This window comes from Charadrius vociferus, unplaced genomic scaffold, assembly GCF_000708025.1.
Source record: "Charadrius vociferus isolate BGI_N301 unplaced genomic scaffold, ASM70802v2 scaffold39, whole genome shotgun sequence".
NCBI lineage: Eukaryota > Metazoa > Chordata > Aves > Charadriiformes > Charadriidae > Charadrius > Charadrius vociferus.
The window spans coordinates 1,032,545-1,049,716 of NW_009650188.1; the positions used below are offsets into that span (position 1 = coordinate 1,032,545).

The 17,172-nt window shown below is 36.4% G+C and overlaps 1 protein-coding gene across 1 annotated transcript in view; it reads right to left on the reverse strand.

The window, feature by feature from the left end:
* Positions 1-586: 586 nt before the first annotated feature.
* Positions 587-17,172, reverse strand: part of CDC73 (cell division cycle 73) — a 108,846-nt gene continuing 92,260 nt past the window's right edge. The window contains exons 13-18 of the mRNA XM_009892874.1: positions 15,518-15,553; positions 15,043-15,130; positions 7,398-7,559; positions 5,706-5,806; positions 3,437-3,578; positions 587-2,208 (exon numbers count right to left, since the gene is read on the reverse strand). Coding sequence (XP_009891176.1) covers positions 2,172-2,208; positions 3,437-3,578; positions 5,706-5,806; positions 7,398-7,559; positions 15,043-15,130; positions 15,518-15,553 — 566 coding nt within the window. The 3' untranslated portion in view covers positions 587-2,171. The remainder of the gene's footprint in view (positions 2,209-3,436; positions 3,579-5,705; positions 5,807-7,397; positions 7,560-15,042; positions 15,131-15,517; positions 15,554-17,172) is intronic.

Genomic DNA, 17,172 nt, shown 5'->3' on the forward strand with positions numbered 1-17,172 from the left:
TCTAAATCAAGCCATCTCCTGTATACAATATTGGACGTGGGATTACGTATGTGTTTAAAACACAAGGGAAATACAGGACAGAAAAGATAATTGGACCTTGCCTATTTTAAGACCACTATATAGTCTGTATAGCACAGTGCACGTAAAGCACACATTTTTTCAGAATTTGCTTTTTAAGTTTTCTGCCCATTGCAGAAGCCATGAAGTTAAATCTGAAAAAAGTTGCATTCCTAATTTGAAATGTTTGAGAGTTAAAAACCCATACATGATATCCCACTATTTAAAGCAGCAATGAACCCTAAACTGAACCACTTCCTCATGGTAGCGACTGCTGTGTTTATAGGCATTACAGCTTTTCTAATTGTAGTACAGGTTAAAACAAAGTATTGAATGTTTTAACTCACTCATATATGACATGGATACACTTATTATAAGCTTAAGTATTGGGAAATTTGGTACTGACCAATGGCCACACAAATAGGAGACCTTCTAGTAGTTCTGTATTGCCTGCACTTTTCATTCAAAAATCCAATGTCAACTTCTTATAATCATGGAGTCACTGGGGATTTTTGTTTGGTGGTTTGGGGTTTTTTTACATTTCCATTAAGACCATTTAAAAATAGTAGTCTCGATATAGCAGGGATTGAAATATATAAGTCAGACCTCTTAGTCCTCACAAATTTAAGACATAGCTTTAAAAACCTCTTAAGGAGATGTGCCTTCTGGTTTTATTAAAAATGAAGGTAACATCAAGTAAAAAGCAAAACTAAAGAATAGGTAGAACATTTTACTTTCGTCAAACCTTAAATGTAAAGTATATTAAAAAAACATGGTTTGGAATTTCAAGAACAGGAATATAAACATGTATTTGCTATCCCAGACAAAAAAAATCATGCGGGTGGTTACAGTATCTGATCATTCTCTACATCCACTGGTATGCAACATCAACTTAATGTTATTAAATAGATACAGAGATACCATAAATTCATACAAATACCAGGGTCTTCTGACCTCAATTATATTGTAAATCAAGCAAATCTGTTCTTTGGTAATTGGTGTAGGTTCATTTTCCATTCCAATGCAGGACTGTTAGGAGGCCATATTAGCCCCTCATCTCAGAAAATTACACCTCCTGTAGATATAGTCTGGGCTACTTTTGTCACAAGAAAATAGGATTAGAGGTATAAATGCAAAGAAGTTAAAAGTATTCATTCCTTGTGGTGGCTGTCTCAGGAAAAAAAATCCAAACTCTCTCCTTCTCTATTCACTGTTTAATCTAGGTAACATTTAGACTCATGTGTAAAGGTATCTTGATAGATGGGAATGTACACATGCACACTTTCAGTTTAAATAAAGAGACCTGTGTGGAGAATGGCAATTTAAAGTTAGCATGACTTCAAGGTATGCCCATAATAAAGTTCAAAGATTTAGTAAACCGGGATGTTACAAATCCAAAAAAGTGTTTCTCGATTTTTTTTTCATCTTCCCTTTTTCAACAAAGACTGACAGAATATACATATACAGGTTGACATTTTGATTTATCCAAAACAATTTTCACTTTGCTCAGTTTGCAAGTCCTATTGACTAAAATGTAATATAATTCACAACAAAATATTTTCAGTAAGTGAAACAATAAGCAAAGAAAACCAAAACTAAGCTCAGAAGCTAAGTGGTTTAGAAAGCCTGGTAACATCTATGTGTGCGTAAGTGTGTCTATAATTTTTTTATACATTATATATATAGACACACACACACATATATACACACACGTGCGCACATGCGCACACGCACACGCACATTTGTAACCTGCAGTGAAGATCAATCTATTTTCTAATAAGGAACAAAACACATTATTTAAAAATGTGGCTAATATAACAAAACAGAGAAGAAACTGCTGCTATCAAAATATACAATTTGGATTGCAGACTAGAAGGCTAACAACATTAAAAAAATAGTTTTAAGCAAAACCCCTTTGCTTCTGAATAAGAACAGGTATCAACCTGCCATAGCATGAAGCATCCAAACAAGATTTTATAAAAAGTTTAAACTGTGACCCTTCTTTATTTGTAAAGTTCTTGACGTATCATATAGTGCGAACTCTGGTCTCCAAACTGGAGCCCCTTTCATTTTCCTTAATCCATACTTCAGGAAATAAATGGCAGCTGAAGAATTCAGAATCTCAAGTGAGATTTGTGCTTTACCATATACCTGAAAAAAATGAACAGAAGACAACATTACTACTTTTCTGGTATTTATAGAAATTTTACTTTCAGGAATAATATGCACAGACTTCGTTAAAACAAAATTCTTAGAGAATTAGCAAATTGCCAAAGAGATGTACGCACGATATTTGTCCCACTAAAAGACAGTCAGCTAAAACCTTTGCTTTGAAGAAAATTCATGTTTTCCAAGGCATCACATGACTTCTAACATTGGAAGACTGTTGGTAAAGATAACTCTAGTTCACTCTGGGAATTCAGATATATAGTTTAGCTGAGACTTTTAAATAGGAAGCCATAGAAAGTATGATACTTGGAACTATTTTGACAATTCCCCACAGGATTTTTCTTTTTGAAGTTCACTCAATCATTCAAGCAGTTTGCTGTGCAATCAACGTGAAAATATTAAACATTCATTAAATGCATGGGCTTCTCCCTTCCTGCAACATTTCTTTAACTGCTTCATAATAAGAAAGTTTCTCCTCTACAACATGAAAAAAGTATTGCAATGAACTTTGTACTCAGAGAGTGCTCTGAACCACAGAGGATCAGCGTCAGAAGCAATATTGCTCTTCACAGAGGTGCTGGTGCTCCTCCATCCCTCACTCATGAAAGGCAGGGGTAAGTACTTGGAAGGTCCCTAAGATACAGAAGAGTCACTAGTCCATAACTCATTATGTGCCGCATCTTTTTTTACTTCCTTCCTCTTCTACCCAGTACTGTGGGCTCAAGGGCATCAGGATAAGATAATGCATTATGGCTCTTTATCTTAAGGTAGTTCCTCACCTTTTCTAGACTGTCAGCTAGTGAGGTAGAGAGAGAAAGGAGAAGAGCTGGTAAGCTCTGCAGAACTGCAGTCCAACGGGAGGGCTGAGGGAACAAAGGAAAACTCTACAGCACCTAACTTGTTCTCCATTCTTTTCCTTCTGCCTGTAGGGAGGTGGGGAATCATGGTACTAATCGATGATTAATGGTAACTACCCTTCCTTTAAATCCATGCATATTACACTTTGGAGACTATTATTTATAGTCTATAACAAAACATAGTGGTATATATTTAACTGTATCATCAGGGAAAATCTAAACAAGCAGTATTTTCAAGCTAAAACATTGTTCACATGTCGGAGCTGTATACAATTCCTTTGTTGCCGTAGCTTCTCATTCCTGTTAAATATCATAGAAGCATAAGCATAAAGAATTTTCAACAGGAAACATACCTGTCCAAAGTTTCCCAGAAGCGTAGAAATACTGGCCTGTCCAAGTGTCTTTTGTGGTAGCTTAGTTCTAACACTGTTACATCCCATTTCTGTACATTTGGATCCAGACGTACTTCATCATATTTGAGATGAAAAGCTTTAACTACAGGAAACAGAAAAACATTTAGTGTACAAACCTGATGACTTTACAGTGTTGAATTATTAGTTGCAGAGAATTCCCTCTTCTTTCAGAATATTCTGAGCCTGAGAACAAAGTTAATGAGCCCACCTCCCAATAAAGTCAACTAGTTAATAAAAGGCACTGAGCTTGTTGGTGGCCTCTCGCTATTACAGGTTTAAGTGAAAGGGAAGACCCTATTTATAGAAACATAGATTCCAGGAGAACAGCAGAAGCTCAATGCCAATTCAAGCAAATTTTCTTTGGGAAGCAAAGACGTTCTTTCTGAAAATGTTTGAACTGTCCAAGAATTAAAAAAAAGAAAAAAAAAAATGGCATTTCTGATACCATTGAGAAGTAAGCCTGGCTATTTCCTGAAAGCTTATGAAGGCGACTGATAGCAGAATGCCAGTGCCCCAAATGCTACATGAAGCATTCTGGGAAATTTAGTAACTGCCTATTTCCCCTGATCTAGTACTCAGTTAAACTTGGTAAAATTTTAACAGGTATTTTGCTCTTGGGAAGTATTGTCACATGTGAATTATGTAAAGCCCAAGCATTAACACAGTGAGTATTAAAATCTTCTTGCAATTCTTCTTGATTTCCTTAACCAAATCATAGTTTTGACATAATCCAGTGTAAAGTATTCAAGTCTTGAAAAATTCCAATCGGGTAATGAATTTGACACATTTTCTATTTTGGATATTACTGGAGAAGTAAAGCAGAGGCATCTGGAATCCAGAGAGACCTGGACAGGCTGGAGAGGTGGGCCCGTGCGAACCTCGAACTTCAACAAGGCCAAGTGCAAGGTCCTGCGCATGGGTTGGGGCAATTCCAAGCACAAATACAGGCTGGGTGGAGAACGGATTGAGAGCAGCCCTGAGGAGAAGGACTTGAGGGTGTTGGTTGATGAGAAGCTCAACATGAGCTGGCAATGTGCACCTGCAGCCCAGAAAGCCAACAGCATCCTGGGCTGCATCAAAAGAAGTGTGGCCAGCAGGTCGACGGAGGCGATTCTGCCCCTCTACTCCACTCTCATGAGAACCCACCTGGGGTACTGCGTCCAGCTCTGGGGCCCTCAGCATAAGACTCATAGAATCGTTATGGCTGGAAAAGACCTTTAAGATAATCAACTCCAACCGTTATCTAACTCTACCAGGCCCACTTCTAAACCATGTCCCTAAGGAAGGACCTGTTGGAGCAGGTCCAGAGGAGGGCCACAAAGATGATCAGAGGGCTGGAGCACCTCTCCTATGAAGACAGGCTGAGAGAGTTTGGGTTGTTCAGCCTGGAAAAGAGAAGGCTCTGGAGAGACCTTATCGCAGCCTTCCAGTACCTAAAGGGGGTTTACAGGAAGGATGGGGAGAGACTCTTTTTTTATTGTTGTTCTTTTCTTAAATCTGTAGCTCAGAAACCACTGGTCACTGTAAAAAGGTCTATTTTCTAAGGCGACTCCACAATGAAGCAACAGAGAACAGAAGCTGGCGGTTTCTTTCGGTGTTATCACACACCTTACAGTCAGAAGGCTGAACTGTGTGAGAAAAGTGCAGTGTGTATAAAAGCATACTGGGCATAATTGTGATAACTGAAAGAAACTGTTCAGATCTATACAGTGGTAACATCCAGCTCACAAATTAGAAGCATCTGTATCATATTAAACTTTCAAGTTTTTGTCAGACACCATATCATATTTGTAAAGCTTTCTAAGTGAAATATTAGGTGATTAATCCTCTGTTCAAAGTAGTAATGAAATCTGAAGGCAGTCTGTAAACCTGTTATCCATGAAGTGTTATAACATACATTGTCTTTTCACTTTTTTTTTTTTAGAAGCTTAGGAAGTAGATTTATACAGTAGCTATTTCTGAACCTCTTGTAAAGACGACAGCTATGAGAAGATTTCCGCAAGCTTCCACAGGTCAGAACAGAAGAATCGCAGAGGGCACGTTAATAATTCTCCATCTGTGTGAAGACCTAAGCACCTGTCTTCTCAGCCACCCAAGTCAACCGCACTTTGGCAGTACTCTGCCGTAAGCTTAAACACCCCACAACAAAAACCCAAACAGAATAACAACAGCCAAAACACTTAAAAAACAAAACACAAAACCCCCTTACTTTTTGCGAAGATATCAACAGGTGATCCATCGGGCAAGAGCCAAGGCCAGCCTTTGAACTGCCAAGCAGGACCCTGTACAAACACTGCCACCACACGATCCCTACGAACACAGAGAGAGATGGACATGCTGATGCTCTTGAACATCTAAATTACGTTTTCTTAATCAGGCAATATATCTTAGCATAGTTTCTTATTTTATTAACAGTATAGCACATTTAACAGCCACACCTCCAGCGCAACTGGTTTTTCTCTGTTAAGCAAAAAAGTTTCATGTGATTTTTCTGGACATTTAGCTCTGTCCCTTTGCAGAATGCAGCTCACTTTCTCATGTTACATTTATAAGAAGTCAAACAGTGTTTATTTCTAGTCATTATTACTTCGCTTTTAACAAGTGCTCCAACATTTTAGATAATCTTCTACAAATAACACTGTAAACTGAGATGTATCAATTTAAAAGCCTTTATTCAGAATAATATTAACCTCTATTCTAAAAATTTATCAGAAGAGACAGCTGCTAAATTTCTGCTTCCAGCTGCAAAGTGCATCATTTATTGTACGGGTATGTAACCATTACCTACAGTCCAAGAAAATAAATTTGTGATTAAGATGAAGCTTTTACATTAATGAAATATTAAAAAAAAAAAAACTTTGAGAAAAAACATCCTCCCACATATGTTCTATCTTTTTCTTGAACACTTACATCATCCGACCTACTACAACAAGTAATTACCTCCCTAATCTAACCCCCAAATTTAATTAATCAAAGTCTACCAAATCCCAAATGGAAAAGAATAATCCAGGTGGAGTTTTAGGTGGGTTTTTTTGGTTTTTAAAAGACAGACTAAAGCTTTGCCATTTAAAATGATGTTGCATGTTTTGTAATGGCTAACAGAAAAAAAAAACAAAACCAAAACCAACAGTGGCAACATGTTAATTTCTAGATATTAACATCTGATTCTCTGTTGGATAAAAACAAGGCAAAAAAACCCACATCACTTCACCTCTTTGGTCAGGAACCATTTTAGATGGTTCTTAAAGGTTTGATCATTAAACATTTTAAGTGGTATTTGATATCTAGAATTTCAAAACCACAGACTTCTGATTAGTTCAAGTTCTCAATATAGAGAACAATTAATTTAGGAACAGGACCTTTTCAAATTATTCCTCTCCATTAAAATCTATTTTAGAAGTTACAAAACCACCAAAAATGTCACCATGTGTGTCCAAAATCTTCACACTTGTGAGGAAGAAGAATGTTGCCTAATTCATTACATCAAATAAAAAAAAAAAAGATGATGTTTCTCCAGAATTGTCCTGCTTAAAGAGAAATATGTTTTCATAGCATCGAAGAACGGGCTAAAGATAAAATAACATTTCCAGCTTTTACGTAAAAGTAATAGCTATCTACAATTCTGTTTCCACAACTGAGGCTGATTCTGTTTCCACAACTGAGGCTCTCAGTTGCAGTTTCCACAACTGAGGCTCTCAGTAGTGTCGCAGTTTCTTAAGATCTTTTAAAGAAGTTTAGTTTCATATTATTTTCAGCTGAAGACTCCTATACAGTTAATAATCAAATCCATTCTTCAATCTGTATCTTTACTTCCTAGTGAATTTAGCAGCATTTTATTGGTCCCCTCCAAATTCTGCATTCTCCTGCTTAAGAAATTTTCCAAAGGGGAGATCTATTTTACCAGTCTTGTGGCATAAGTTTCAGAGGTTGGTCTACTACTCGATATGGTACAGTAACGCTGACTGTAGTTCCCCCAGGCTGCATCTGGTCCTTCCTTCTCTGTATTAGAGTTTCATTCTCTCGTTGACAGCCTTGTTTCTTCTTTTCATCTGATGGTACAAACCTTGGGGAATAAAGAAACATTAAGTAGACAAAAGCAATTTATTTGATGTAATCAGCAGGAAAAGGCAAAACTTTATCAGAACTTCGCATTATCGGCAACAGTCGCTGAAACCATCACCTCATTTTCACTATGCCACGGCTCCATCACTATTCATTCAGAATAGCAAACCACCTAAGAATAATGTTTCATAAGCCCTTAAAAACAGTTGCACTAAAATGTCCTCTGTCCCTCAAAACTACAGCTAGACCTGTTATGCATCTGTCGCATTCCTCACCTACCTTACCACAATACATTTTCAACTGAGAGGTCTCATCACAACCCGCTGAATGGCTATAACTCATCCTTTTTAGCAATCAAGGGTAACGTGGGGAAGGTCGGGCACGAAGAACAATGGCTTTCTGGAGCAAATTTTATAGCTCTTGCTCTTGGAGCCATCAGAATTATGTTTCCTCAAGAAAGCTGAGATTTTTGGTCAGAAAGGTTTTTGAGTGAAGTTTTATTTTTTTTTTTTTGGATGATGGTGATTTTACATTATCAATGATTCATCTGGTTACTATGATGTTATGTACTACAATTCTGGATTTTTTTTTTTTTTCCCCCTAAATAGCTACTCTGATAGGTTAAGCACTTGGAAATCAAGGATAATGTGATTCTCGTGTCTTATGTAATCTCTGTATGACAAAAGTAAATGCTTAAGATGTGACCCCCCTGAATGAATTAGAGATCTTCTATTTTTTAGGCCCCCACCTTAAAAAAAATGTGAAATTTCATTTCAAGAGTCTCTTCTTTATGGCAATGATAAAATAAAATATACAGAACAGTTCTCAAAATTAGCATCATAAACGTGAGAGTAGCATAAGCCTTTTTACTGATGAATCTCAGTGGATTTTGTCAAAAGGGAAGATAACAAAATCACACATTTTATGGAACTAAAACGATGTCACAGAAAGGTAAGCTGATGCGACCCATATCACCTGCCAGGCCAGCAAAAGAGCAGAGCTCAGACCTACCTCCTCCTAATATTCTGTTCAGAACCACCCAGCTGTGCTACTAACACTGTTTGCTGCTGACATTTCATTTCCAAAACTTCTGATAAAAAGAAACACTATGTTTCACTTAATTGCAAAATTTAAGAGAGTACTGGTGCTACATTTTAAAAACACAGTACTCTACATAATTGGTAAGATTTCTCTTCTTTATAGTACAGATGGTGCTTTTTAGAAGTTTACTACCTTTTTTGAATAAGTTGTTCACACCATTTCTATTTGTTCTCTTCAACCTATTTCTATTTGAATACTAAAACCCAATTTTAATGTGCTTAAACAGGCAGACTGCACTTCCTAGTGCTGGAAAGACAGAAAAAAGGAATGAAAAGTGAAAAGTTCATTATTCAGTCAACTTGAAAATACTGTTTTTTGCTGACATCTTATATCCAATGAGAAAATGGCAGCTTGGGGACAAAACCCCAAACAAACATGTTTTAAGGCAGCACCTGGAAATTGTCAATAAACCTTCAAGCAAAACTATTTTATTTTCCTAACGTAAACAAACAGATGAAGTCCCCTTCTACTTTTCATGATTTAACAGTGTTTCAAAAACAGAGAGTCATAACCAATGTCTGAAGTGTGCGTCCAAATGCATACAACTGCACTGGAAAATTAAAAAAAAAAAAAACCTTCAAATGACCAGAATCGTGCATTAAAGTTGACTAATATTGCAAATATAAAAAAGTATTACAGATATTAAATGACAAGCTATAAATTAAATTATGATTATCTGTCTAGTACATGCAAAACACCACCATTCTGAAGAAAATACAGACAAAAACGCTATACAGGATACACTGGGGAAAAATACACTTCGGCCACCTAGAATATTATAAAAAACCCCAACGTTAAGACAGTAATTTCACCAATAATTGAAGTAATTAGAAAACAGTTAATATTTACATATATTTTATGTACCACAACAAACTGACACATAATCATGTGCTACACACATAAGTGTTCAACACAGTTCTTCTTTGGAAAAAGCTACGTGACATCAGCATTAAGTATTCCTAGTGAAGTTGCTAATTTAAAAACTCAAAAGTGAGGTGCAGTTTTAATCATGAGCATACCTAATGGTCTGTCCTGCCAACATGTTGCAGGCTTTGCTTTGCCAATACTAACTGACAGGAAACTGTATTTTATAACTTAAAACGAGGATTTGCTTGGTGGTCTTGAGCTTTTAAGAAAACCATCCATGAGTCTCTCCTCACCCATCAGAACTAAGGAATCTGGGCTGGAAAGATGGAAATAAAATAGTTTGGATTTGTTTTGGTTTTTTTTTTTTTAAATAATTAAAAAAATTACAACATCCACCTCCTTCCCTGCCTCCAATCTCCTTTTATCCCAGTGGCAAGGTCTGTATGAAAAGCCAGAATCACCTAAAATGGTGGAGAGTTTGAGAATTTTGGTTTTTAATACGTCCCATGCACTGAATGAGAACAAACTCTTACACAATATGTAAATAAAAACCGAACAGCCATACATTACAGTGATAACCAAATATTCATATGAACAGCAACCTAAAAGGTCACATTTTAATTTCAATTGTAAATGTGAGAAAGCAAGCACATTGTAAATGGAAACAGGAAACCTAGCCACCCCTATCAAATTAAACAAGAAGCAATATTGCTATTCTACAGAGTCTAACAATTTTACCACTGTATCTGAGACCCCTCAAAGTTGGTTGAAAGAGGCATTCTCAATTCTACTTCTAGCTTAAATGTTTCTGTGTTTAAGAATTCATTTCAATACCGGTCTATTGACAGTTTCTCTCCATTTCAGCCAGAAACTGTGTTACAGCCATTAAGGCGCCACTTGGTTGTGCCTCAGTTATGTATTTTCTAGACAATAGCTTTACTTTTGTTTACTGTAAAAATCTGAATGGTTTTTGAACTCATTTCTCCAGGAAAGCACATGAAATATCTTGTTATCTGAATTTTCTGAAGAGAGAAATTTCAATGAGCAGATTTACATGGAAGAATAGAGAAGACGACTGTCAAAGAGAGCAGTGAAGGAAATGCTTAACATATACATACACACACAGAGCACAGGAATAAATGACATTTTACAGAAAGTTTAGGAAATATATGCTTGCATTTCCAGCAACCATCGATTCAGTAAGTATAATAAAAGCCCTGTGCTCAAGAATTGAGAATCAATAGAAATTACTGTATGATTATAAATACGATCATGGCTTACTCCATCACTACCTGGACATAAAAACAAGCTTAAGAAATCTGAGTATTAAGGAAAACAGAAAAAAGCCATCATCTCTCGAGAATTATTTGCTACAATACTATAGCAGGTGGCTTAACTATACATTTGTACTTGACACCTTTTTCATCATCCAACACCCTAGAAATGTGTTCTGAATTCTGACTGTGTAGGAGCTTACATTTTTATATTGCTTCTCCAGATTACTATTCCTTAAGGGAAAAAAAAAAACAAAACCCAAAACCAACACCAAACCCGTATCTACTTAGAATGCATATATAGCCCTACTAGGAAATTAATAGCACTCAATTCTCTTGCTGTTAATTGCCAAAATCATTATTCACATAAAAACTGGTGCACGCTCTCACTTCATAAAGGCAGCAGGTCCCCTTCCTAAGGTAACAGGCAAACGATTGAACAAGATCAAATTATGGGAGGTAATTGGTAAGACACTATCCACTGAACTGCCAGAGCTGATCACGCCTGGGCTCTAAACTCACATCAATTGCTAGCATTAACTTTAAAACACTTTCACTGAGGTCAGGTCAGCACTTTCTGGCCCCCAACTCAGACATACTGAAAAATGCATGAACAGACAATAAGCCAACTCCGATGCAGGACAGTAACAAAGATCATCGTAATATACATTTGATTATGTTTAGAACTGGAGACTTATTTTTACAACGCCCTCAATATTTTTGTTAGATTACAGTATCAAAAGCTTCCTACACTTATTTTTGCAAGAGAACAAAGCCTTTTTTGTAATACATCATCCCCAAATCTTTCAGATAGCTTGCTCAATATCAAAGCTGGATAAATCTCAGGGAGTTGCCTGGCCGCATATGGTGAAACATATCATGAGTAAAAGCATCATCATAATAAAAATACATAATCATCATCTAATCATTTACATCTGCCTGATGTAATTCCTGCCTCACTTTTGTTCCACATAAATCAGAAGTTTTCATTCTGAAAAGCCTAACTTCAGATATTCTCATATACTTACTCTGGAAAGCCAGATTTTACACAATAATTATGATATCCAGTGTTGCATTCAGATAGTGAATAAGAATAAAGTGTATGGTATGAAATATTTTTAAGAAGCTTTGCAATATAAAGTATTGCAGTTCTGACTTTAAATGAATTTATATCTTTTTAATATTTTAGAAGCTCTTCCTTTTTATCTTGTACTTGGCTGCTTAGAAAAAAACCTTTCTAAAAAAGGTTATCAAGAATATTTGCATGTTATACAGCATGTGAATTGTATCTATTACAATTATATATAGAAACGTCCCCGTAAAAAATCCAAGTTGTGATAAATATATCCAACAGAAAGATTGGATACCTTAAAAAAAATAATCTTAAACCTGTAACATGCTTCCAGTTTTTCATTATAGATATATATTTAATTCTACTCATGATAGCTTTCCTGTTTTCCATATTCTCTACCTCAAAAGAGAGCATAATGTATGTGTGATGAATTAAACATGCTAAGCATCACACAAATGTCAGCCAAATTTGGCAAGTAAAAAAACCCCCAACTTACTACAGAGCTATGAAAAGCGTTACTAAAAATGCTGGTGTAATTAATAAGTTTCTTTCAGTCCTTGCCAATTGACTTTAATGCCTACCATAGTACTGGACGAAGACTGTCCTGTTTATTTTACAACAAACAACCTAAAATGTCTGCCAACGATACCACAATTACTTTTTCTCATATCCAAAGTGACAATGCGTTGCAGTCCAGTTACTTACAAAAAAAAATCCAGCATCCTAGATAAAAATAATCTGAAAAGACAGGAATTCCCAGCCATGACTAAGATTTTATTTTTGATCACTAATTACGATTTCAGCTAACTTTGTTCCTTGTTTTGTTTTAAGCAACATTTAAATGAAGAGAATCACAAGTGTTGGTTTTATTTATGAAACCCAAATACTCATTCTTTATTATCATAAACTTCACTGAACTGTGCTGCCCCAGGTATCAGGCGAGGAAGAAAGAGTTGCCCTGTAAACAGCCCATGTCACACACGTATCACAGCTTAGGTACCCTAACAGTCCCGGGGGCCTCATTCTCCCAGAGATCTCCTACATTTCTCAGCAGTCTGGCTCTTACTCTTCCAGTTCCAAAAATCCCTTCTCCTTGTGCTCTATCACTGATCTCTTCTGATGGCTAACAGACCATTAGATGGCTAATAGCTGATGACCTATAGAAATAAAATAAAGTCAAAGCAGGGGTAAGGAAGGGATTACTAATTTGGGTGTCTTTTCTATCTGGACAGTATTTCTTTATTCCAAAACTTGTGGCAATGGCATGTCTTCCAAATCTCTACTCTTCCCATCAAATTCAGCTGAAAGTGGGCAATGAGTTAAAGGCAGCAGTGACTTTGAGGCAGAAATTAGATAAGTCTTCTTTCCTTGGAAAACTACCATATATCTATCAATCACACTCCACATCAAGGCTAGTTCTACACTCTGCATACCTGAACAGTAAAAACAAACCCTGCAGCCATTCCTAAATAAACTACTTCAATAAATTTGAATGCAAAATAATACAGGCCAGGTGGCATATTTTCTAGAAGAGTGCTAGAACTGCCGTGGCTGAATTAATATTTTGCTCTTCTGAATTCTGCTATTGCACTTCTGATTCATTAACATACTTCTGTTTCTTCACTTTGTCTTTCCTACTTCTGAACTACAGCAGTGCCCTTCTTCGATCCCTTAAATTTAATTTCATTTTTTTCTGGATCGTGTTCTTTGCACTATAACGATCCACCTCCTCCTGGAGCACGTCTTGAGAAGTTAACTGTAGCTCTACCGCAGAGTGGCTGAAAATAGCGCAAGCCTCCTAGCACAGATATACTTAGAGACGACCTATAGGTGCTTTATTCCATTATAGGTATTCCTGTACCAGAAAGTAATAAATCACATAGATGTAAAATCCAGGCCTTGTACTTACGGATTTTTTTCTTAAACGTGAAAACCCACGTGAACAAGCAACATCCTCTGTCAACACAATTCTATCAGTCCAGAAACTGCTTGCACATTAAACTAGAATGTTAAAAGCCGGCCTCCTCTCTGATTAAGTATTTCAGAAGAGGCACCAAGAGTCCAGTACGCTTACTGGATCTTTGATGATATGTGGCAGTAATCTAGGAACTAGAAATAGCTGGAGATCAGAAGGCACCTGGTATTTCACAGCACAGTTTAAAAAAATTCTAGGGCAACTCCAGTGAAAACTGTAGCACTACAATAAGGACAGCCTATTTTTGAAGAAAAGCAGTGTATAGTCTCAAAAAGGACAAGCAAAGTACCGAAGGTGGAAAAAAGAAGACATCTCCATTTTTTGAACATACCATTGCAGAGAGTCTGTAACAGTGTATTTCTCTGTGAAAATGGCAGTCTGTTTCAGAGAAATTAACTGGTATTAACAGACAGACAACTCTAAATGCCATGATCTGTTGGACAAGCAGAAAGATGTTTTCGGTTTCTGTTTGTTTGGTTGGTTTTTGGTTTTTACCATAATAATGAATTTTACCTTACCATGAAGAAAGTAATTTACAGTGTTGACTGCATTCAGCCATAATGAATTAAATCTTAGAATCAGATGTATGATGCACGAAACAAATTTTCACAACTTAATAATATTTCGCTAAATGAATTTGCATCAATATTTAATGACAATGCCTTATTCTTATTTTTATTGTATGTGAACTTTAAAAAAAAATTCTTTATTTACACAACCAGCTGACCTGCTCAGCTGATACAGCCGTTAAGCTAAAACAGAGGCCACCCTCTGATCCCCTTCTCCTTTATAATAACTGTGGTCATTTCCCGAAGTCTTTTCTGAGCTCCATGAGCACATTGCCCTTGCTTGTCTTCCCCAAGTCTTCTTCCATTGTAAGAGTTTCCTGATCACATGCGTGCATCTACGTTACATAAAAGAAAACCACTACAGAGATTAGAAATGGTATTTTAAGACTTTCTTCTCAACCTGCCTGTTTGGCCCACAGGTCACAACTACACAAAAATTCTGAAAATAAGTTTTTGCTTTTTTCCTACTATTCAGGAGTCATTAATTTCTTTTATACTCTGATCTGCAAAACCAGCTTTTTATGAGACAGCAGACACTCCCTCTTGCTTAATTACTAATTTGGTACTAGTATACCTTTATATTTGAAAACTATTTTTTATACAGTATGTTCGAATCAACTACTTACTTCAGATCTTGCAGGAGGTCCTTTGCATTAAGCATCGTTATTAGAGAGGTTGTGGCTGCTGGAATAATGATTATCGGAGTTCGAGATCCTGTAGAGATAATAAAGTTAATTTGCCTGTAGGTTTTTTTTGTTGTTGTGGTGGTTTTGGTTGTTGGGGGTTCCCCCCCCCCCACACTTTTTTTCATTAAAGGAACTGTACATAGGAACAAAACTCTTGTTTAACAGATCAAAATAATTGAAAAATATTCAAGGAAAATTGTATTAAGTCTTTTCTAAACTGAAGGTTTTCATTCACAAAAAAAAGCGTACCTCTGTCAGGAGTCTCTAAATATGGCTAGGACCCTTATTTAGCAAAACAGAACCCTATCAGCATTCCACTGCCTGGTTATATTGTTGCTTGTAGTTCCAGCAAAAGATAAGAGTGGGCACAATTCACACAAAAATGAAAAGGATTGTGTAGCTAAAACTGACTCACCTTTTTTCTGGTTTGGAGGTGGCCTTGCTTGAGAAACTGAGAAAAAACAGAAAATATTGCACAGTGACTAATACGTAAATACAATTGTTATAAAGCAACATTTCAATGGTTTAGTTGTAGGAGTGAACAGAGAAGAGTCACACTATAGTCATTAGATCATTTTCACAGATGCAATACACAAAGTTGAAGAAGGGATTTGTAAATTGGGTCTCAGTACGCAGAAGACAAACAGCTTTTGACTGTCTGAAACGGATGTTGGGACAGTTGAGTCACACTCTCCTAATTTTACAGAAACTAAGTCATCCTTGTCCATCTTCCTCAAAAGGTCGGGGCAGCATAGCACTGACAAAAATTGCCAGCAATCTTGAAAAAAAGCTGCTTGTAGATCTTCAGTTCAATGGTGCTGAACCAACAGGAAGACTGTTTCACAACAAACTAATCTTTACAGACCCTCACCTTTTCATTAGCAGTTATTATTGTAGATGTTATCTGTAGAATTCAGCTATCAACGATCCAAGTCTGAATTTCAGGCTTACTCAGGTTAATTTTTGGATTGTGGTTTTTGAGTTACATGAGCATTTTGGGTGCCAGAAATAATTAAACTTGACAGATACAGTAGCACTCAAGAAAAAAAAAAAAACAAACCCAAAAGAGAGCAACAAAACCCCCCCCCCCCAAAACCCCGCAAAAACAGAAAAAAAAAACCCAACCCCCAAAAAAAAAAAAAAACAAACCCAAAAGAGAGCAACAAAACACCCCACCCCCAAAAACCCGCACAAACAGAAAAAAAAAACCCAACCCCAAAAGAAAACAAAAACCCCAACAACAACAAAAAAAACCAAACAAAACCCTCAAGCAACCCACCAAAAGAACCCCAACTGATCAAAACCACACAAGCAAACAATACTGGCCAGACAGAAATCAAGAAGTGTGTCCCCTTCCCCCAGTAAAAATGTTTCCACTTCAGTCTCCCACATTGTGACCTCCTCAATATGGGAGATACTTCAGTGCGAAGTTGGAAGAGCCTATATGTTTCTTCACTTTAGTGCTATTACTGAAAAACCTGGCTTCTTCCAAATAAAGATTTTTTAGTTCAGTTTTCATGAATCCTAACTTAAGGAAAAAACTGTTGTGCTTTATCGTTATCATCACATGTGTTTATCCTAATTCACAACATCAGAAAATGGTGAGTAGTAGAAACATTGATGCAGGCTAAGTCTCAACTGCTACTATGCATGACAAATTTCATTAATTGACTTCCAATGTCATAGCACCAACTTGTTCATGTTTATTTACGACCAACTGTTTCAGAAACTGGCTGGAACAGTATAAATATTCACAACACATAGTTGCCATTGTTGAAATATTGAGACCATATCCTTAATTATCTTTTCCTGACACTGTCAAATACACAGATATAATCGGTGACACTATATTGAACTACATAAACTTTACCTACCCAATGAATCTAGCTTTATCCTTAACATTAAACAGTTCCTGAAATATATATGGGGGGGATCTGTAAGAAATTTGATAGCTGTACCAAGACATGTTAGTAGAAAATTAGGTACTGCAGAAAGGTGCACAAAAAAAAAAAATTAAAAGCACATCTCATAGGTATTTTTTCAAATCAGTATTGTACAACTGTTTCATCC